The 23,729-nt window shown below is 42.6% G+C and overlaps 1 protein-coding gene across 25 annotated transcripts in view; it reads right to left on the bottom strand.

Annotated features, from left to right (window-relative positions):
• Positions 1-23,430, bottom strand: part of LOC139406630 (guanine nucleotide exchange factor DBS-like) — a 69,859-nt gene extending 46,429 nt beyond the window's left edge. For 10 of the 25 annotated variants that reach the window (XM_071149440.1, XM_071149442.1, XM_071149443.1 and 7 more), the window contains exons 1-3: positions 13,501-13,780; positions 7,259-7,342; positions 3,124-3,238 (exon numbers count right to left, since the gene is read on the bottom strand). In XM_071149440.1, coding sequence (XP_071005541.1) covers positions 3,124-3,238; positions 7,259-7,342; positions 13,501-13,705 — 404 coding nt within the window. In that variant the 5' untranslated portion in view covers positions 13,706-13,780. Of the gene's footprint in view, positions 1-3,123; positions 3,239-7,258; positions 7,343-9,258; positions 9,631-13,500; positions 13,781-14,639; positions 14,869-23,219 lie in introns of those variants that run through there. The other 15 variants (XM_071149445.1, XM_071149452.1, XM_071149454.1 and 12 more) reach the window with 11 other exon arrangements.
• Positions 23,431-23,729: the final 299 nt, after the last annotated feature.

Here is a 23,729-nt window from a genome sequence, read left to right as displayed (position 1 = left end):
AGAAAGAATGACATCCCAGTTTTTTCACAAGACACATTTCTCAGGATGTGGAAAAAAATTGAAAACGAATTGAAAATGCTACACCTCAAGAAATGTGTCTTGGGAAGTACCTTTGGATTTGCGGTTGGATGGGAGTTAGCCGGAACCACATCCCATACAGAGGGGATGAAGTGGCATTTCCTACTGGGCACAAACTAGTTGGATCAACATTGTTTTAATGTAATTTGTCAATGTATTGTGACATGGAAACTCCGTGGGAAATAACTGAATTTGAAAAAAAGTGTTGTTTTGAAGGTGAAATGTCAACCACAGGATTATGTCATCTTTTTGTCATAATCAAATTTAAACATAGACAAACCTTGAATAAAATATGTTGAATTTGTACCTTTAAGACCTAAGATCTTCAACGTTATATCCACTATCAGAAAAAAACGACAGGCTGGGCATCCCCTCCTACTGGAGAATTGATCTATATACAGCTATCCATTGGTCCCCCATCCAGGGTTTTAACCAAGGCCAGCCCTGCTTAGCTATGATATTTGTCACTGACTATTGCCAATATTAGATCATGAGAGTGATTGTTGAGAGATCTCCACTTGAAAACGAAATAGATTCACTGTTGCTATTGAAGTCATTCCAAAGGGTATGTTTAACATAGCAAATGAAAAGTGACTGTACTTTCACTCAAATATCATCATTGATGCTATTCAGGACTATATACTGTAACATTTGCAGTCATCAACAGCAATTGTTTCAATTCAACCCAGAATTCAAAAAAAGAAAATAAATTACAATAGGCCAAGGGTTTCAAGCAACGTTTGATTTCAAATGTAATTATATTTTGTGACATTGAGTTATGTTTGGTTGTCAACGCAACCAAATACTAACATTTGAAGGAGATGCATCTTCTGCTTGGATAGTTCCATCTGTGCCACTAATTCAATATTATCTTACAAACTAATGCAACATTCAACCTTAAAATAAGTAATACATCCATGGCCACATTGAGGTTTCTTTAACTATAAATGTGTTATTATGTAATCATGCAGAGCATGCATGTTCAAGACAGCATGCATAGGTCATCGCAGATCTGTGGAGATCATCACTGCTGTAATAATCTGCACAGAATGTCAAACGGCATTCACCACCTGTACTTTTAATGTCATTTCAAATGCATCCAGGTCATTTGGTTCTGCTTTTAGATGAAGCTCACTATTCATCTGTTGTATAAATAAACAAAATATCTGATATTGTATTCACATTAGATTTTCTTTTAAATGGTTGAAAGCACATCGATAGACATTTGGGTGACAACTAAACCAAAAATTTGACATTGTTTTTCCATTCCAGATGGATGAAAGCACAATGATCACAAATTGGAAATTCAACTCATTTAGGGCTGTCTTTTTGAGTGGGTGACAGGTTTTAATCTCGCTGATCAACGTCTCAACCAAATTGTACCCAATTATCCACGTTGCAATGATGTGGTGTACCCAATGTCTTTCTTCAAGCCACACTCTTTAGAAGCATCACTCTTTAACCTGCTATTACCAAATATATAGTAGAATTCAGTGCCAGATCCCCGGAACAGGATCTGGCACCTCTCAGTTTTGTTCCAGAACCCATTTGCCAGGATCCGGTACCTCTCTTGGCATACTTTTTCCCCCACTATTTGCAATGTAATAAAAGAAATCAGAGCAATCAGAGTTAGTTCAGGTTGACTCCTCTGTAATTATCCTGCCCATTAAAAATCGTAATGTGAAATCATGCCTGATATTCTAAAAATGGATTTGTGTTGTGCCAGCCCGGGTTTATGGTTTGCGCAACATTGTAGCCTATGTCGACCAACGCCTATATAGACCAGAAGCAAGCCTGTATCGCTCACAGATCTAGAATGAGATTCACTTCCTATAATCTCTCTCTGCTCTGATAGACATGATCCTTGCAACTCATCTCTTCCGCGTTGCACTTCCTCATTTCTTTCCTTATTGAATCATAGCCGCCGAAGGGAACTCGAGATGCTGCAGCCCCCCTGATGAATTGAAATTCTAGGCTACATTTGCCAAAGTTATAGAACTACTCCTGTCTGATCATAAATACATCAAATAAATCAGAATGCTAGACCAGGAGTAGGCCTATAATTTAGCAACAGAGGATCAATAGTTTATGTAAAAAGAAAAAAAAAATGCCTAGCTGTGGATTGTGTAGCCCAATCACTGGGCATAACCTACAGTCGGGAAGGCGCGGGAAATCGGTCAGTGCAATCAAAACAGGCCTTAAGCAAATATTTATAATAGGCCTACAATCGCGGGTAAAACACAGGTTGTAAAGCAAATGGATCCAGCTGTAAAGAGACGTCTAATCTGTCTGTAGGCTACCAAGTTATCAACTTCTAAATAGCCCTGTTGAGCAAACAGCATTGTTTTACAAAGTCAAACAAGAGAGATAGGCTTTTGGCAGGAGCACATCGGCCATGGCTGGTGAGTGAGCTCTGCATCATTGGGTCAGTCAGTGAAACTGGAAAGCCTTTTTAAGACTAATAAGATAATTTCCTCCTCTAATTGTACAATATGTGTGTCTCCAAACACCTAGGACTTGGCTATTGATGGATTCGAGACAAGGTCGTTTTAATTGATCTCAGATTCTCAGTTTGTCAGTGTTAAAGTAGCCTGTCATTTCGATCATTTGTGAGGTATTAAAAAATATTTGTCTAAAGTCTGCAGTCATCTAAAATGTTGAAAAATTGCATGAAATACGTTTATAAAAAGGTCACATTTTTTCCCTGACCCTAGGCTACAAAATATTTGCCCAATGTGTGCAACTTAAGCAAGCCCGTCTATTCAACTGCTCTATACCAATATGCAAAAGCTATGATAATGCATGCAATACTTCATTCTTTTATTTTTTCATGCGTTCTGGTCCTTCAGAGGCCCCAGATCACCCCGCTCTCGGGCTCACTTTTAGTTCTGGCACCTCCCAATTTACAAATTAAGCACTAAGCCTCTGTTCTCCACTGTGGGAAAATAAAGTGCACCAAAAGTGCTACTTTGATCTGAACTGCATAGCCATGGGTGAATATGCATGGTTGGAAAGAAAGCTTTAAATGCATTGCTCCTACTATACCTGGGGATGCTGGTCAGATATGTTACAACATTCTGGAAGTCCTCCGCTATGAGGTCGCCGAAGCCTGAGTACTCCGGGAAGGTGATGATTGGGGCACCATCTTTCCCTCTTCCTCCTGCACACAGAGGGGTAAAACAATTGGTTGTTATAAATGTGTCCATTTTGTTACGTTCATTCGTTCACACCAGACATTGACAGGCAAATAAACATTCATTGGACGCAGTCCTAGAAAAGTTATATTTACACTAATTAACCACAAGGTGGAAACATTGGGTTAAAAAAATGTCAGCATTGTTTGCCAATGTTTGATATAATTTGATAATTTTTTGACAATTAAGTCATTATTTAATTATTTGAAACATGAAACTTAACAAGTTTGATAAGTGAATACGTTGATCTAACAGAAAGGTTTCTTATTAAATCCTGAAACAAATGAAGCAGCCATATTAAAAAGCATGATCCTATATCTCTACAATGAGAGATTGATCAGTCAAAGTGTACCACTATGAGAAAGCATAGTGGAGCAGCAAGGCCACCATTTATCTAAAGTGTTCCACCTCACTCAACATTATGCCCCCAGTGCTTACATTCATGGGTGGAGATCGGGGACTAGGGTTTGGCCTTATTATCTAGGTTGAATTCTTCTCAACGTCAAAACAGTTCCGTTTAGGATGACAGAGGGGAACTGCTGTAAATGGTATCTTTGTGCAAGGCTTTTATTTGCCCGAGGCAGTCTGATTTTCTACTTAAGGCTTGTGTCTGGGCACTCACTCTGGACACATTACTCTCATTCCTGTGGAGCACGTCAAGAAACATTGCCTTTGATATTATTGGTCAGGTAACGGTAGCTCTTTACTTTCAACTCGCATTGACTAACTTCTCCTCCTCTCCCTTCTCTCAGTCGGTTCTAAAAAATGTACCAATCACACAGACAAGCATAACACCCTCCTCCCAAACTCCAACGCTGTCACTGTCGTTGTGCTAAAAGCAGCATTTTGTTCATTTCCTGTGCCATCTTGCCTGCCATCCATCCCACAGGGTGACATCTCACCTATCAGTCCTCCCAACCAGACACATCCAATCACCTGCTGATGGCAGAAGAATCCATACCTGCCGCCACAGGAGATCCTTACACATGTCAGGGCTCGTTGTCTACTTCTCTCACTGACAACAACACTACATCAGATAATAATCAGAGTTAGAAAATACAGCGCTGTCTGGAAAACTCCACTTAGCACCACCTCTTCAGGTATAAGTACTGCCTGAAAGTAATATTGGAGGAAAACCCATTGAGAGACCCACTGAGAATTTAAAAAAACAGCTTGCGGTGTAGGTCATAAAACATTCTTGTGTTTTTTCCACAGTAAAATTACATAAGTTTGAAAGCTAGCTTTTCTGAGCCAGGGTTTTTAGACTGAGGCATAAGCTTGGCAGAAGTGCAGCAGGCCGACCCCTGGTTGTTTGACATGGGTGGGAAGGAATGGAAACAATCCCTGTGGAGGCAGAGGCTTAGGTGTGGACGTCCCGCCCAATAACTACCCACAACTCCCTCTGTTATTGTCCCAGCTTAGGCCCTACACCTCTGCCACTTCTATGTCTCCAGTAACTAAAATATGGATATGCCAGAAGATGAAGACTAATTTATTTGTGCTCCTAGAAGGTTATGAGGGAAATAACGCAGAGATGGAAAATGTTTGAGAGAGTCTTCTGGGTTGATCTGTGAGCACACAGATATGATATAGGGGACTCAATGTTCTCACATACGTGTTAATAAGACTATACAGTACTGTATGTACAGTTGAAGTCGGAAGTCTATACACATTTACATTTAAACTCAGTTTGTCACAATTCCTGACATTTAATCCTAGTAAAAATTCCCTGTTTTAGGGCAGTTAGGATCACCACTTTATTTTAAGAATGTGAAATGTAAAAAATAATAGCAGAGAGAATGATTTATTTCAGCTTTTATTTCTTTCACCACATTCCCAGTGGGTCAGAAGTTTACATACACTCAATTAGTATTTGGTAGCATTGCCTTTAAAATAACTTGGGTCAAACATTTCGGGAGCCTTCCACAAGCTTCCCACAATAAGTTGGGTGAATTCTGGCCCATTCCTCCTGACAGAGCTGGTGTAACTGAATTGGATTTGTAAACCTCCTTGCTCGCACACACCTTTTCAGTTCTGCCCACACATTTTCTGTAGGATTGAGGTCAGGGCTTTGTGATGGCCACTCCAATACCTTGACATTGTTGTCCTTAAGCCATTTTGCCACAACTTAGGAAGTATGCTTGGGGTCATTGTCCATTTGGAAGACACACTTGCGACCAAACTTTAACTTCCTGACTGATGTCTTGAGATGTTGCTTCAATGTATCCACATAATTTTCCTACCGCATGATGCCATCTATTTTGTGAAGTGCACCAGTCCCTCCTGCAGCAAAGCACCCCCACAACATGATGCTGCCACCCCGTGCTTCACGGTTGGGATGGTGATCTTTGGCTTGCACGCCTCCCCTTTTCCTCCAAACATAACGATGGTCATTATGGCCAAACAGTTCTATTTTTGTTTCATCAGACCAGAGGACATTTCTCCAAAAAGTACGATCTTTGTCCCCGTGTGCAGTTGTAAACTGTAGTCTAGCTTTTTTGGGCGGTTTTGGAGCAGTGGCTTCTTCTTTGCTGAGCGGCCTTTCAGGTTATGTCTATATAGGATTAGTTTTACTGTGGATATAGATACTTTTGTGCCTGTTTCCTCCAGCATCTTCACAAGGTCCTTTGCTGTTGTTCTGGGATTGATTTGCACTTTTCGCACCAAAGTACGTTCATCTCTAGGAGACAGAACACGTCTCCTTCCTGAGCAGTTTGACAGCTTTGTGGTCCCATGGTGTTTATACTTGCTTACTATTGTTTGTACAGAGGAACATGGTACCTTCAGGCGTTTGGAAATTGCTCCCAAGGATGAACCAGACTTGTCGAGGTCTACAATTTTTTTCTGAGGTCTTGGCTGATTTATTGTGATTTTCCCATGATATCAAGCAAACTGAGATTGAAGGTAGGCCTTGAAATACATCCCAGGTACAAATTATGACTCAAATGATGTCAATTAGCCTATCAAAAGCTTCTAAAGCCATGACATAATTTTCTGGAATTTTCCAAGCTGTTTAAAGGCACAGTCAACTTAGTGTATGTACACTTCTGACCCACTGGAATTGTGATACAGTGAATTATAAGTGAAATAATCTGTCTGTAAACAATTGTTGGAAAATGTACTTATGTCATGCACAAAGTATATGTCCTGACCGACTTGCCAAAACTATAGTTTGTTAACAAGAAATTTGTGGAGTGGTTGAAAACGAGTTTTAATGACTCCAACCTAAGTGTATGTAAACTTCCGACTTCAACTGTATGTATGTACACATTCACTACTTCCGGATCCCAAAAAGTGGCCATTTCAGGCACTGAACAAAGCTTGTGAATATAGTCAGAGGAAATGGTTCACGGTGTAATGTCGTAATGCTGTTATTGTCATGGAGCAGACCAGACAGGAGGCCGCTGAGGCGAGAATAGCTCATAATAATGGCCGGAACAGAGCAAATGGTATGGGATCAAACACCTGGAAACCATGTGTTGTAAATGGTATGGGATCAAACACCTGGAAACCATGTGTTTGATGTATTTGATACCATTCCACCGATTCCATTCCAGTCATTACCACAAGCCCGTTCTCACCAATTCGGGTGCCACCAACCTCCTGTGACCTCTGTCCACTCTGGGACAGGAAGTCATTAAGAGGCACTCCTATCGATCAACTGTATTAAAAAGGTTCAAGTCTGCTCACAACTCAATCATGATTTAAGGTCAACACCGGAAATGGCCTTTTAACTGATAATGTGACTCGAAAGGATATGACCCATTTCCTTTTTCTGTCCGCGATCCAAATGAATCATGAAACATTGCAATGTGTAGTACTATAGAAGCGATCACATCTCTCTAAGTGAGGATAATAATAGTCATTTCCATCCTTCGGACATCCATCTTTCCTCCTTCATAAAGGGAGAGGAACTACAATATTTGCCTGTCTGTGTGTGAGAGAAGCAGGATTAAGGAGAGGAGACAGAGCCCCTAGATACATACCTGAGAGCAGGGCAAACTGCCGGTGCAGCTGCTCTATGATGTCGACAGCCAGCAAGGGCCTGATCTCCTGCTGCATGATCTCATCTGGGGAGGGAAACAGGAGAATGCCTCCAGTCAGCAATCACAATATCATAGGAGAAAGAGACGTATTATTAAAACTCTAGCGTACAACATGTCCCAACTAATCAAGCCCCCGAGGCCATACCCTGGCCCAATCATCATCAGCGGAGGCTGCTTAGGGGATGACGGTGCATAATAATGGCTGGAATGGAGTAGATGGAATGGCATCAAACTTCTGGAAACCATGTGTTTGATGTATTTGATGCCATTCCACCTATTCCACTCCAGCCATTACCACAAGCCCTCCCTCCCAAATTAAGCTGCCACCAACCTCCTGTGATCTACATGTCGGACAAGTCAGCTCAGTATGTTCTGTGGAATATGAGGGCAAGGCTGGGCGCTGGACCTTTCCACAGTGTCTGTTCTCTCTCCAACAGTGGTCTCCATGTGTAACGCTGCCCCTCGCAGTCAAGACCTTTAGCTGTGAATGCAGATGAGCTTTGTGTGCCTTTGTTAGATTTCCATTACAAGCTGCAGTAGCGACTGTTGCCCCCTTTCACACAGATCATTCTTTCATTGTGTTGTTCCTGTAAGACTTAGTAGCTATTCTGGATGCTTGGAGGGGAGGAGGGGAAGGATGGTTGATGAAGCTCCATCAGTCTGCCTTAATGGTTTGGGGTCACCCTGGCCTGAAGCACACTGCAGCTAGCTTTTCACTGTGAACAAAACACCCTCTGTCTGGCCATGGTATAAAGGAGTGTATTAACACAGACTGCACTTTATCCAGTCCTGGTCCTCCAGATGTTTCCCTATAGTCAGATCACATGGTCAGGATAAACTCCAGGCCCTAGTCAGTCATATCTGCTGTATTGTTAGTCTGGTGGGTGTGTTGTCCACACAGAGTTGATTCTGTGGCAGGTTGTGCCAGCAACATGTGGAGACACCATGAAATAATGCCATGGCAACACAGAAGGGCGCCATCCTCTGCGCTCCACCCACCTCATCCCAGTGTTCACCTCACCTTTTGCAAGGGAGCCTACAGCCTTCTCCATTTGCTCCAATGAGCAGAAACACACACATTCACTCTCAGCTACAGGAACACATCTACTGGATATGAGGACTTACAGTACATACTGTATTTTCCCCTAATCCAAGCTGTGTGGTAAACTGAATGAATTTATTATTGTGACATGCCATTAATGAGATAGTCAAGATTGTTGCTTGCATAAGGGTCAAAGTGCAATGCAATATTGTCAGATATGAACTTGACAGACAACAATATAACAACCTCAAACTTGTATGATTCCCATTTGAGAGTTGTACTGTATGCACCATTTTCTCTGCCTGGAAAGTTAATAAATGTTTAACGTTAGTTACCTCAAACTATATGGAGGGCAAGCAGGTTTCCTTTGAATCATTAGCTATGGTGAGTTATATGATCAGGTACAAGGTTCTAGAAGGCTCAGTAAAGCTCCAAGAAAGCATCATTGCGTAGCCTACTAATTAACAACATTGCAGCTCTTGTGAAATAATGAGTAGAGGACTGGATAAATGACACAAAGCAATTACAACAGATGTTATATATTTGTAGCCTGCATAACTTTTATCACGCAACAATCTAATTTTCACACAGTTGGCCCCCACCAGAAAAAAAGCCTGAAGCACACTGGCATCTCCCCCACAGAAAACTGCAAAACAACTGAGGCATTTTGTCCCTCAGCATTAACTACGGACAGACAGGCAAGAGTCCCTTGAGCTCCTCAGAGGAAATGCTGAAGAATGTCTCAGCCTCTTGGTATACTGTTGAAATGGAAATCAAGTCTAGGACCAAGGCTAGCAACATGAGTGACAACAAACATGTGTCTCTGTTTGGCATGTAAACACCCTATAACTCCCGACAGAGAGCCAGCCAGCGAGCAAGGGGAGTGAAAATACCTTACCTATGACAGGTCTGGTTCTCTTCATCGTAGTGCCACTATAGTTGGGTGTGAGGAGAGAGAAAAGTCACACTAATCCAGGCGACGGGGGTAAATCACACAGCCAGCAGCGGTAGTTTGGCAAAACAATTTTTTCAACCATTTTCATCCCCTTTCTCCTCTTCGGACTTCCTTAATAAGTAACCCAAGACACACACACACACACACACACTCCCCACTTACACACACCCGAACACACACATACCCAGCTCGCAAAGTTTTTTTCTAAGGAAGGAGTGCATCTGTTCCTTTGGGCATTTTTTCCAGCCCCATCTGTGTCTCACAGCTCCACTCTATTCTCTCACAAGACTCTCAGCGCACAGCAGCCACACAAGCAACCTATCAGGACTCAGGGAGGAGGAAAACACTGCTTACTGCCTCTTTAAGTGGGGGGCAGCCCCAAATGTTAACTAGACTTCTGAGAAGGAAAAAAAGAAAAAAAAGAAAAAGAGAGGATCAAATCAGAGCGTTCTGTGTTGTGCTCTGGTGTTCTCCTCCCTTCAGCAGCATCCCTCTCATTAAAGTCACGTGCTGACTGTGCACCCCTTTCTGATCTGACTCTATCTCCTCTCTTCTCCCCCCTCCCCCCATCCATCCCTCTTCTCTAAGAGCAGCTGCATGGGAAGACAAGGGTGTTTATGGTCCTAGAGGAAGTATGTCCCAAAACACCAGTGGCAGCTACTGAGGCATTGTATGTTAAACAAGCAGCTTTCCTTCCTATTGTACACTGTATTCCAAAATAGTGAGATTCCCTGAAATGTGCTGTCCAGTTTGCCACATGAAATGTGCTGTCCAGTTTGCCACATGAAATGTGCTGTCCAGTTTGCCACATGAAATGTGCTGTCCAGTTTGCCACATGAAATGTGCTGTCCAGTTTGCCACATGAAATGTGCTGTCCAGTTTGCCACATGAAATGTGCTGTCCAGTTTGCCACATGAAATGTGCTGTCCAGTTTGCCACATGAAATGTGCTGTCCAGTTTGCCACATGAAATGTGCTGTCCAGTTTGCCACATGAAATGTGCTGTCCAGTTTGCCACATGAAATGTGCTGTCCAGTTTGCCACATGAAATGTGCTGTCCAGTTTGCCACATGAAATGTGCTGTCCAGTTTGCCACATGAAATGTGCTGTCCAGTTTGCCACATGAAATGTGCTGTCCAGTTTGCCACATGAAATGTGCTGTCCAGTTTGCCACATGAAATGTGTTACAATATTCGCACAAAGGACAACATGAAAACCATTCTGTTGTAAATCCGATTAAATGTTTTAATGGACCTGAATGTATTATACAATTTCATAAACACGTCATTTAAAATAATCTCAATCCATGTGGTACTTTGAATCTATGTCAGGGTTTAGACTTAAAACTCTACCCTTTATTTTGTAAACAAACAAAACAAACTCTACCAGTAGATCTGGTATTATGGGATAATTAGCTCTGTGTTTAATCACTTGGCGGGTCAGCAGCAGTCTACAGCAGGGAGATCAGCTGTGTCTGAACGAGTAGATGGGAAGTTAGCTAGACTCCCTCTCTGCTATGTCTGCCCTGTCGACCTGCCTGCCTGAGCCACCATGGATTTCACACACAGACAATAAGCCTACTGTTACAGGGTTACATAACAAGAGGCCATTATTGAAGACAAAATAAGGAGACAGCCAATTGTTCAGAAGGAGTGCAAATCAATGTGTTGATACATTTTGCATTGTTCTCTTTCCAAACAGAAGACACACGTCACAAATACACTCAAGTTTTCTGTATGTAACACAATATCCTACAATATCCACCACATATAGCATAAACACCACACACACTTTCTCTCCACACTATCCTCATAGGATATGAACCCCTTAGTTGACAAATTGAGCCCCGAGGGTGAGAAATTCATAACAAAATCTGTCCTCCAGGAGAGGACAATTGATAGGCTGGATTAGCCTCCCTAATGAGCATCTTAAAGCAGTGGACTATCTAACACAAATCATCCCCTCAGCATCAGGGACCAGCGGACCACAGCACTGTTTTTTGAGCTCCCCTCCCATCAACATGTGACTGTAAAGACACTCAGCCAACCAGCCCACGACGTTCCTCCTCCAGTCTGATCCCTGCTACACGACACCCACCCACACAGATACACACAGGTGCACGCCAACACATACATGCAGGTGTGTGCGTATGGAGTAACACATTTAACTAAATGGACATTTAACACAGAAGCACAATCAAATGAGATGCATAAAGTATTGTATGAAAGTAGTCCATCCTTGTCATTTAATAGTGGTTGATACAGCCTCTCCTGAACAAAAGCTTCTGTCTTAAAGGAAACCTCCACCCAAATCAGATCTTTTGGTATTTTGTCCATTGTTGACATAGTCCCAAAATGTTTTGCTTGACAACACTCACATTTTCACGAGATGTAACTTTCAAAATACAGAAATCATTCCTGTACGATGCCTTTTGCGTCACATGATGCTGCGTTTTGCGTCATATGACTTCTGTATTTTAAAAGTTACATATCTTGAAAACTCAAGTGCTGACAAGCAAAACACTTAGGGACTATGTCAACAATGGACTAGTGAAACAAATACCAAAAGATAGTTTTTGGGTGGAATTTTTCTTTAACTAAAGGGACATGAGAATATGTGACCAACACTCCATGCTGATCTCCTTCAATATTGTTGGAGAGGAAGTTTGAATATAGTAGATATTTGTTCGTAAATCCACATACGTCCAAAAGAGCACGTTTCCCATTGACACTCAGGAAAAGGGCGGTCGTGCAAGAAAACAATAAAAGGATGTCAGACCGGTCCATTTATCTCCCAATAACAAACCTCCCCTAGTGATGGATAGCAAATGTCAGCTAAGCCAAAACTGTCTTTGGAAGTAGGACGAGCCCCAGATGTGTAATAATCTGGACTTCAGGTGGAGGGAATACCAACCAACCGATTAGATAAAAATAGGGCAACAAATTGGGATTTTGACCATGAATTTTGTGGAAACTTGTTCTAGGAACAGAATGAATGGACGTCATTATGGTGCTGAGAGATGAAAGGATTTCTGAGGAAGAGACGTCAAGGCCATGCGATGGTCATTATGGTTTCCGTCTTACACTCAGGACATTAAGATGGATACCCCATTCTCTTATTAACAATCAAAAACCTATTAGAATTGCGCTTGGACAGATACAGAAACGGCTTTCTGCCAATAAAATGTGTCACTTTGTTCCGACTAAAGAACATTATCTCAGAAACACCTTTGAATGAAGACAGTCCAGGAAGAGCAAAAAGTGACACATATCCTTACTTGAACGTACCCAAACAATTTAATTGCATTTATATCTTCAGACACACAGATTTTGAACCAGATGCCCTAAAGGACATAGGCTTGGCAGCTAACTGGATACCATAGGTGACTATTTTCTTCAGTTGCAAGGGATAATCATACATAAGAGATGGTGCATGTCTAGGCATTGAAGATTTGTGGGACCATCAACTGCTTCTGGGTAGGTTATTTTGTGACATCATTCAACTTTGCCAGCTAGTCTTTTCCCACACATTTAAAACAGTCAGACAGGACATCTTTATCCAACCACAGACACCATGATTCAGATTGTCATTCTTTTTAAACATGGAGCCATTTTTGTCTGCTGTCATTGACACTTCTCCACAGAGAGAAACATGAATAATTGTGCAAGCCTGCATGCATGGTATAAGATGTGTTCTAATCAAGTCTTCTTTAAAAGGTTGTTGTGATGAGCTTTCTATCCAGGACAATGCAAGCCATTTGACATGCAGATAGGAAAGCAACCTGGCATATGATAAGCATGTCTGAGAAGGTTGAGAACTGCCATGCCTATTCATAAAGGCATCAGTCTAATATTAGAAGGAATGGCATACCTCAGATAGCAGCAGCGGCAGACTAATGAAATCTCACTAAAGCATGTACATATAGCAGGGCCTTAGCAGCATCACATCAATCAACAAGCGCAGCATAATGGTTCGAGCGTTGGACCAGTAACCAAAAGGTTGCTGAATCGAATCCCTGAGCTGACAAGGTAAACATTTGTTGTTCTGCCCCTGAACACAAGGCAGTCATTGTAAATAAGAATTTGTTCTTAACCGACTTGCCTAGTTTAAAAACAAAACTGACAAGGGGATGGAGTGAAGGAGAGGTGCTGAGAAGGAGGTTGAGAGGGAAGAGAGGAGGACATACTTCTCCCTGCGGCTGACTCAGTCTTCTGACACACCCCCAGAAAGTGGTGGTAGGACTCCATCTCCCCGGCAGAGATACGCACCATGGAGGAAGCGCCACGCGTGTGCCTCCCACATACCGAACACCGCGAGGGGATGGTCTGGTACCGCGGGGAGCCGTCCATCATCCCACCACAGCAGAGTGCCAAAATATCTGCACTACTCATCTCTGAGAGTGTGTGCGTTTGTGTTCAAGAGATTGCTTTCCTGCACACCAGCCTGTGTAGTTCCTTCCTACGCAGTGCCTAGTGTAGTCAAGGTCAGTCCAGACTCCAGCCCAGGGAGAAAGGGACAGAAAGAGCTCAGAGCGGCTACCAGAGCTTCACTCTCCTCCCAGGCTCAGTCTTCCTGAATCACCCCTGGTCTGCTTTTCAAGTCCCCTAGACGCTCTTCTCTTACAGTGCCTTCCATCTGATAGTCTGTCTCTCAGCGCAGCACATCTCACACACACACACATACTCTACACAGTACGCACACACCCAGTCCCCTGCTAGCCTCTACCACTGCAATTATTTATCTTCAGTCCCAGGAGCCAGTGAGCTGTTGCCTCTGACCTCTGCCTACGTCTCTTCCCTCTCTATGCCGGGCACATGCAACAGAGGATAATCAAAAACCCTTCTTATGTAACCTCTATATAAGCTTAGGTGACTTCACACTCAGGGGAGAATGTAACAGTGAAATGCACCATGCATTTCTCTGTGAAGCACAACATGTATGCACAGAAGCAACGGGTAACTACACTGTATAATACATTCCATTGTGAATTGATCAGGCATTTTGAATTCCCCAGCTCTATTTGTGACCAGGTTCCCACAAGGTGTTCACAGGGTAATCACCGGCCTCTCTGTTAGGTCACATTGCTGAACGCCTTAAGCCTGTAAGCACGCAGAGCTCCTTACTCAAGACGTCACATGGAAACACAACACAACCACCAGCCCCTACCTACTGCTCTCTACTGAGCAGGCTTCTCCAGTAGCACAACTAGCTTACATCACATCTGTTTCACACCACTCGGAGGCAAAAGAGCCATGGAAACCAGACCTGTATGAGTGTGAAAGAACATGTAAATTAAGGTTTAAAGTAGGTAATCCAGTCACTTACACATAACTGAGCCCATGGCGAGGTCTTCCTGTCTGGACCGAACCAGACCGCTGAACACTACAGTCCTGCCCTGGGGGCTCCAGCTGTGGTTATGAAAAACCGCACAGAGCACCACGGAGCAGATTCCTTACAATGTGTGTGTCTGTGAGTGTGTGGGTGCATGTGTGTGTGTTCTGTCGCCAGAGGTCTGAGTTCAAGTCTTGTGACCAGTGGAGCACAGGAGACTGGCATGGTTTACACCAATATCCTCAACTATACCCTGAGGCACTGGGGCTTCCCTTTCCTCCCCCACCCAGCCCAACATTCAGCCTCTGTGCTGTGGAGTACTGTGTGGACAATGTGCGTCAGGAACACAGCACAAGAGGCACTGCTTTTCCTCCTGGCTGTAGCTCATTTACTGTCCTTGTCTCAGAAGCCCTTTCTCACCCCTCCCTCCCAAGACACTCTCATTGGCGAAGGGCACGTACTTCATGAGAATAATAACACACAAGAACATTATCAGTCATACTAAGTTACACCCGTGGGCATGGCACTTGGTGTAAGTTTGTAGAACTGCTATTGTAGCCTACTGTCTGACATTCTTTTAACACTCATTCACAAATCTGCGTCTTCAGGCTTCACCACACCGTGTGCTGTAAGAACTTAACCATTACGTCATAATGTGTCCATTTAGTGTCAAAGTGATGACCAATATGTGTGATACTATAGTCTTGATGTTTGCCACATGGAATAGGAGCCAGTGGCCTTCCTGCTTTTAAAAATGCATAATACACAGGTCTGTATCTTAAGCTTACCTTTCCACTGGCTGATAAACATAGATCACTCTCGCTAGCTAATCTTAGGACACAGGTCTATTCAGGGACGACTTTAATGACAGTGATAGGCCTATATTTGGCTTTAGTGTTTACCTCTGCACGCACCTCCCATACACATCTACTACAATAAACAGCTCAGTCCAAAAAGATCTCAAACATACAGTGCACATAATCTGATATTGCCACATTTGTCATATAATGTAATAAAATATATATGTAAAAAATGTAAGATGCAATGTCCCTACTTTCTTTATGGATGACTTTGAGATACGTCTCCACAGACTATGCTCAGATAGTTGGTCTCCCAGGCAGAGAGAATGGGTGTCCACAGACAGACTCCTGTTCCTAAGTGGTGTTGATGTGCAGGAGATCACCAGTTCAGATGTTTTACTCACAGTGATTATGTCATGTGAGAAGAACTAGTGGCTTTTGCGAAAGTGTTCACCCCCTTGGCGTTTTTCATATTTTGTTGCCTTACAACCTGGAATTAAAAAGGATTTTGGGGGGTTTTGTATCATTTTATTTACACAACATGCTTACCACTTTGAAGATGTAAAATATTTTTTTATTGTGAAACAAACAAGAAGACAAAAAATATATATAACTTGAGCGTGCGTAATTATTCATCCCCCCCAAAGTCAATACTTTATAGAGCCACCTTTTGCAGCAATTACAGCCGCAAGTCTCTGGGGTATGTCTCTATAAGCTTGGCACAACGAGACACTGGGATTTATGCCCATTCTCCAAGGCAAAACTGCTCCAGCTCCTTCAAGTTGGATGGGTGCCGCTGGTGTACAGCAATCTTTAAGTCATACCACAGATTCTCAATTGGATGGAGGTCTGGGCTTTGACTAGGCCATTCCAAGACATTTAAATGTTTCCCCTTAAACCACTTGAGTGTTGCTTTAGCAGTATGCTTAGGGTCACTGTCCTGCTGGAAGGTGAACCTCTGTCCCAGTCTCAAATCTCTGGAAGACTGAAAGATTTCCCTCAAGAATTTCCCTGTATTTAGCGCCATCCATCATTCCTTCAATTCTGACCAGTTTCCCAGTCCCTGCCGATGAAAAACATCCCCACAGGTGTTCTCAGGTTGATGAGAGGTGTTGGGTTTGCGCCAGACATAACGTTTTCCTTGATGGTCAAAAAGCTCAATTTTAGTCTCATCTGACCAGGGTACCTTCTTTCATATGTTTGGGGAGTCTCCCACATGCCTTTTGGCGAACACCAAACGTGTTTGCTTATTTCTTTCTTTAAGTAACAGCTTTTTTCTGACCACTCTTCCGTAAAGCCCAGCTCTGTGGAGTGTACAATTTAAAGTGGTCCTATGGACAGATACTCCAATCTCCGCTGTGCAGCTTTGCAGCTCCTTCAGGGTTATCTTTGGTCTCTTTGTTGCCTCTCTGACTAATGCCCTCCTTGCCTGGTCTGTGAGTTTTGGTGGGCGGCCCTCTCTTGACAGGTTTGTTGTGGTGCCATATTCTTTCCATTTTTTAATAATGGATTTGATGGTGCTCAGTGGGATGTTCAAAGTTTTGGATATTTTTTTATAACCCAACCCTGATCTGTGCTTCTCCACAACTTTGTCCCTGACCTGTTTGGAGAGCTCCTTGCTCTTCATGGTGCTGCTTGCTTGGTGGTGCCCCTTGCTTAGTGGTGTTGCAGACTCTGGGGCCTTTCAGAGCAGGTGTATATATACTGATATCATGTGACAGATCATGTAACACTTAATTGCACACAGGTGGACTTTATTTAACTAATTATGTGACTTCTGAAGGTAATTGGCTGCACCAGATCTTATTTAGGGGCTTCATAGCAAACGGGGTGAATACATATGCACACACCACCTTTTCCGTTTTTTATTTTTTTTGAATTTTTTGAAAAGTAATTTTTTTCATTTCACTTCACCAATTTTGACTATTTTGTGTATGTCCATTACATGAAATCCAAATAAAAATCCATGTAAATTACAGGTTGTAATGCAACAAAATAGGAAAAACGCCAAGGGGGGTGAATACTTTTGCAAAGCACTGTATATGTTCAGTTCAACAATATGATCTTGAATCACAGTACTGGCATTATCTATTCTAAACCACTATGCTAATGAAACAACATAAAAGACTAGAAAAGCAGCAACACCTGCTGTACAAGGAGAATATCGGAGTATTTGCACTGTTTGTTTTTCTACTTAAGGTCAGAGGCAAGGAGTAAATTCCATCATATGACATCACCATGTGGCTCTGTCAGCAGAAAGCTGGCCTTTGCCATTGGGACATGTGCTCTAAAAACATGAAAACAGGAACAAGACACCCCCATTTAAAAAAAAGTACTCCTCATGTTTGGATCCGGAGATCACTCTTCCTGTCGCCCTGCCCGCTCTATCCGTCCTCTCAAATGCTCCCTGGACCGTCACTTCTTCAGTTCTGAAGCCTACCCAGCCTTACCCCCACCCTGCTCTGTCATCATCGAATGACAGAGCAGCCACATATTTCGAGCCCACACTGCATAGGACCAGTGCAGTAAGGCCAGGTTCTCCTAGTGTCACTGGCATCTGTCAGTCACTCCTCCCTCTAGAAAATACACACACACTGCACACACATAGGGAGGGTGATGAATAGTATTGTATATGTGAGCTCTGAACAGCACGGTGCTGGTAGTAATGAGGTCCAGGATCACACACACTGAGTCAAACACCCGCACAGTGTCTTTTATTGCTTCCTGCTATTGTAATGGGGCTCACACATATATATCTGCATGTCAACACAAGGTCAACCTATTTTTGAAAGATACATATTGGAATGCATCTGCTAATCCTCACAATTAATTTTTTATTCTCTCGTTATTGCAAGGACATAACCAACCAAGTCCAAATAGCATATACAGCATTTATTTCACATTTTATTTGACATAACCATGTTGATGAACAACCCTACCCTAACCATAAAACATATGTGGAAAAAGCTAGTTTCAGTGCCATTTCAATTATACATTTGTATATACAGTGCCTTGAGAAAGTATTCGGCCCCCTTGAACTTTGCGACCTTTTGCCACATTTCAGGCTTCAAACATATACATGCACGCCCAATTTTTTCAGTTTTTGATTTGTTAAAAAAGTTTGAAATATCCAATAAATGTCGATCCACTTCATGATTGTGTCCCACTTGTTGTTGATTCTTCACAAAAAAATACAGTTTTATATCTTTATGGTTGAAGCCTGAAATGTGGCAAAAGGTCGCAAAGTTCAAGGGGGCCGAATACTTTCGCAAGGCACTGTATATAAATGAGTAGTATGTCGTCCCTAGTTCAGAGTTGTTGTGAACATCTGCACTATTACATTGTGGCAGTGAGCCCCAGTTATCAGTGCAGGAGCAGAGCATGCATCAAAGCTCTCAACCGTGAGAAGCACTGAGGATAGGAAATCGACTCAAAGATCAGGTATTGTCACACCCTGACCTTAGTGTTCTTTGTTTTCCTTGTTATTTTGGTTAGGTCAGGGTGTGACATGGGTGATGTATGTGTTTCAACTTGTCTAGGGGTTTTGTATGTTTATGGGGCTGTTTCCTTTCTAGGTGTTTATGTAAGTCTATGGTTGCCTAGATTGGTTCTCAATTAGAGGTAGGTGCTTATCGTTGTCTCTGATTGTGAACCATATTTAGGCAGCCATGTTCTTTGGGTATTTTGTGGGTGATTGTTTCCTGTGTCTGTGCCACACGGGACTGTTTCGTTGCCAGTTCACTTTGTTATTTTGTATTTGTGTTCATGTTCAGTTTTTCCCTATTAAAACATGGACACCTACCACGCTGCGTATTGGTCCGATCCTTGTTTCACCTCTTCGGAGGAAATCTGCCGTGACAGGTATGCTGTGACTGCACACAATATACTGCAACCCCTTGCGAGATAGATTAAGGATCTGGTAAAAAAAATAATAATAATAATCTGCAGTGCTATGGATCATGAATTTACACCGTAGCCTTGAGAGGTAATTCTTCTCACAAACAATGCCCTATCAGGGGTGAGCAAACCTTCCCAACCACCTTCAGAGAGGAAAGGGTTACAGAGGTCAAGGTCACAGAAGGAGAATGGGGAGTAGTAATCCCCAGTACTCCCTCTGTCTGTCCTAGCCTTACCTGACCTGACTTCTGTCTTCTACCTACATGCCCTCTGTTTTTCCAAGCCTGCTGTGAAGCTTGACCCTGCTGATCTGAGGGCCACCCTGAGCCCTTGAAAACTGGTGCAGTAAGTCCATATTAGAGTTTGAAATTAGGCCAGACTCTTAAAATAGATTTATGACTCAATGGGCTATTGTTCCATTGTGTTACTGTGAGCACCAATCAAATACTGGCCAATGCCCAAAGGGGGCTGTGCGAAATAAGACAAACGTTTTCCAAAGAGCCCCTTTCACGTAAATGAGGGACAAATGGGAAGCAGTGTGAATACAGCCTACGTCATAACAACAAGACTGGGCTGGCTGGGCAACAAGACCAGATCTGTTATGATACCAGGAAGATCTATGGCTGGAACACCTACCTAACCTTAAGATATGTTGACAACCTCTGAGTGAATCAAAATCCAACAGTCTATGATATGTCTACAGATTAAATGCACTCAATGAATGAACATCGAATCCCTGCAATCAATCCTTTATGATTCCACATCATCTAAAATCCAAAAACGGAGATAAAGTTGATGGCATTGTTGTGAGGGGATATGATTTCAGAAGTCAGAGGTGAGGAAGGCATCTGATCAGGACGTTTGAGATGATGAACACCAGGGCTGCTGTTCCAACAGGAGAGAAGATGACCTCCTGACCTTTCCATTGTTCACCTCTCTGCATATGGGATAGAATCAGGACTTTTTATATATCTCTTTCTGTGCCAAGGAAGGCTTATGAATGGACTATCAGTATTACAGAATGACATGGCACACGCGCTCATGGTGGCATCTGGTATTGATTTTGGAAGATAGCAATGGCCCTTTGGCTGCTAAGAGGATGAGGGGTGGAGACATAGATAAAGGGAGGGACAAAACAATGCTGCTTCTATTTATCCATTTAACTCTTTATGATGTAGATAGTCTCTCAATAGATTCATTGCTTACTGTAAGAGGATATAACTACTACAGTGCCAGAGTTACAACAAAATGAACGACAGACAAGTAAGCCAACATTCATCCTGAGAGAAGCCATAAACATGCTCACACAAAATACATAACGTCTAGGATCGAGGTCGGTGCTGTAGAGCCAGTGGAACATGTACATTGTCACTGATCACTTGGTGAGAATCTGCCAAGAATGGTTACTCATCTGTGGAAAGTATGTTTTAAACAAAATGCCTCTGAAAACCACAAAGTGATTACACTGACATTTTAATGCATTTTCCAGCCTTGGTGCCTTTACGATTCCCTGTCAGCTGCGTCTTTAGTCTGGGCTCATGTTTTGATGTGGTTGTATTTTCTGTTTATATAGGCCTATAGACTGTTTCATTTCCCTGTGTTAACCACATAGTATGTGTCTGGGGCCAGCCTTGAGTAGCCAGACCATGCTAATCCCGTTAGTTCAATTAGCAACGGATGACCGATGCCACACATTTCCATTGTTCTACTCTACTAAATAGTACAGAAGGCATCCTGAAATCTTTGCACACTATGAGGTTAAGAATTTAACTCATGTAATACTGAGTTTATATTTCCCTATATGATTTGGAGATTGAATTAGATATTAGATATCCTTGGGATGTGTTGTGGAGGATTGCCCTGTACACAAGAGGCATTGCACTACTGTAATTCCTCGGTTGCTAGAGGCAACAAAACATAACATCGTTTTTTTCCTGAAAACTATTTGAAGGACCATTTCAAGTCGGTTGTGTATTTTCCTGTAAATATAATTTGTTTGGAAGAGCTGTGAGAGGACGATGGTCTGCAGTATGATCATTCTAATAACTCTGTTTAATAGAGGAAGCCGCTTGAATTCTACATCATTTCTATCATGAATTATTCATAAAATCCATACACCGTTACCCTAGATTACACAGCCTTCACACTCCGGCAACTATGTTGTCACCTGCCACCAATGAGAGCTCAGATAAGGCTTGCCTCTTTCGCTTTCTTTCTCTCTGAGTCATGGAGCCTGTTACAAGGTGTAACTGCAATAATATCTCTGATGTAGTGCTGCTGACATCAGCTGCCAAGCTCACCATTTCCCACACATGGCTTTTAATGTAAAATATGTGATTGAATCTGCACAGCTCTACATCCCTTACAGATGAACAGAGGGGTGTGTCTTTGATTTTAAAGAAATCAATAGAGAATAAATGCCACTAGCAGAATAACATTACTATTGTCAGTCTCTTGGCAATCATCTTCAGTATAGGGAAGCTCATTATGAACCTTGCATTAAAGGACACTGTTGGGACCGTTAGGTCCGATCGGTATAATAAAGTGTTATGATGACAGCAATCTATAACGCTCAACATATAACATGACACTGACAATGATTTAATTATGGTTAATGAGTAAAGGAGGAGGGCCTCCAAGTCTATGGATGTGTTATGTGTTGGCCAAAGACCACCCTACGGGTGTGATAGTGAAAATAATTGGGGGTCTGTGATAAGTTGGGGGCGTGAGAGATGCAAACAGCAACACAGGAGAGGCCGTTTCCATAAATCAATAGGGCCAATGCACACAAGCCTGGGCTATCTCAGTTTCTATGGTAACTGGCTGTATGGTCCCCTCCTCAATAGATGGCTGCTGCATGACTGCCTCACGAGAGCAGTGATAGAATACACTCCGTAACAATCTCCAGCGTGGCACAATAACCTACTTCCTCTGCCCAGCCCGGAAGACCCGGATGTAGAATATGGAATGAAGGAGAACAAGAGGAATTTTGAGAGGGGGAGATAGGAACCTAAAGAGATGTATACTAGGTTGTGCTGTCTTCTGTGGCTAATAACAATTGAGTATCATAAAATATGTAACGAAACCCATAGACATCGATAAATACTGTATATCTATCTGCATGATGATACATATATTGTCTCTAAAATGTGGTTACAGTGATTTACAATTAAACTCATAATAAGAATAGGATGGGATTATCAGAGAATAGAAAAGTCATTTTCAATATATGACAATCACACTTTCTGATGACACCCACTCACTGTGATGTGCTGTGACAACTAGTTATTACACATCACACCAACCAGCATGGAATAACAAGTCTGACTGGAGTGGAACATGATGCGTCCATTATAAATCTACTCAAGAATAAAATATAAATCCACAAACCAGATCCCAATTTTGGGTGGCAGGTAGCCTAGCAGTTAAGAGCATTGGGCCAGTAACCAAAAGGTTGCTGGTTCGAATCCCAGAGCAGCCTGGTGAAAACCGGTTAATGTGCCCTTGAGCAAGGCACTTAACCCTAATTGCTACTGTAAGTTGCTCTGGATAAGAGCGTCTGCAAAATGACTCAAATGTCCAAAATGTAAATGAGTAGTGGATAACAACATGCTACATGGTTATTTGTGTAAGGCTGACTCTGAACTTGAACTGTTTCAAATGTAAATTGTGTATAAATTGCAACAATTATGATCAGCCCAAACCTGACATTTCTATCCGTTTAGACCAAATATTCACACATGTATCTCTATAGTCAAGCATTTCATATCTAGGCATCTCTAAAGATGCTGTCTGGAATAGGGAGACCATGCAGGGAGCAGCTGCTGGGTATCCCCTTGGCTGATGGCTCATGGAGGGATAAAGACAGGACACTCACCGACATGTGTGATGACACAGCCCACACGTTGCTGGAACTCCTGCAGAGACATCTCATCTTCTATCAGACAGCAGAGCATCTCAGGGTGTGGGCAGCATCTGCTCTCCTCTCTCCCCTCCTCTTCGATCCACTCTCCTTCGTCAATCCGCTCCCTCACCGGAGCATGAAGCACCCTCCTCACACAATGCTTCCCAGTCCGCAAGCACCTCTGAGGGATGATGTGAAAGAAGGGAAGCAACTTGAGGGTCTGAGGATACCTCTAACTCCACTGAAAATATCTCTTCACGTCAAAAATGACAATACAATGTAGCATAGTATGTGTGTGTCATTAATAACGGATACTCACACACACACACACACACTGACTGGGTGAGCCAATCAGGAGGATTTCATGGTGCTTTCAGGCAGATGCTCGGCTTGCTGTAATAAAGGCTGAGTCAGACACCAGGAAGCAAATCAGAGAGCTGCTACCTGCCTTGGGGAGATAGGGGGCTAATGAATTCACTAACA

Source organism: Oncorhynchus clarkii, chromosome 4, assembly GCF_045791955.1.
Source record: "Oncorhynchus clarkii lewisi isolate Uvic-CL-2024 chromosome 4, UVic_Ocla_1.0, whole genome shotgun sequence".
NCBI classification, from domain to species: Eukaryota; Metazoa; Chordata; class Actinopteri; order Salmoniformes; family Salmonidae; genus Oncorhynchus; species Oncorhynchus clarkii.
This window is presented reverse-complemented; position numbering and strand designations above follow the sequence as displayed.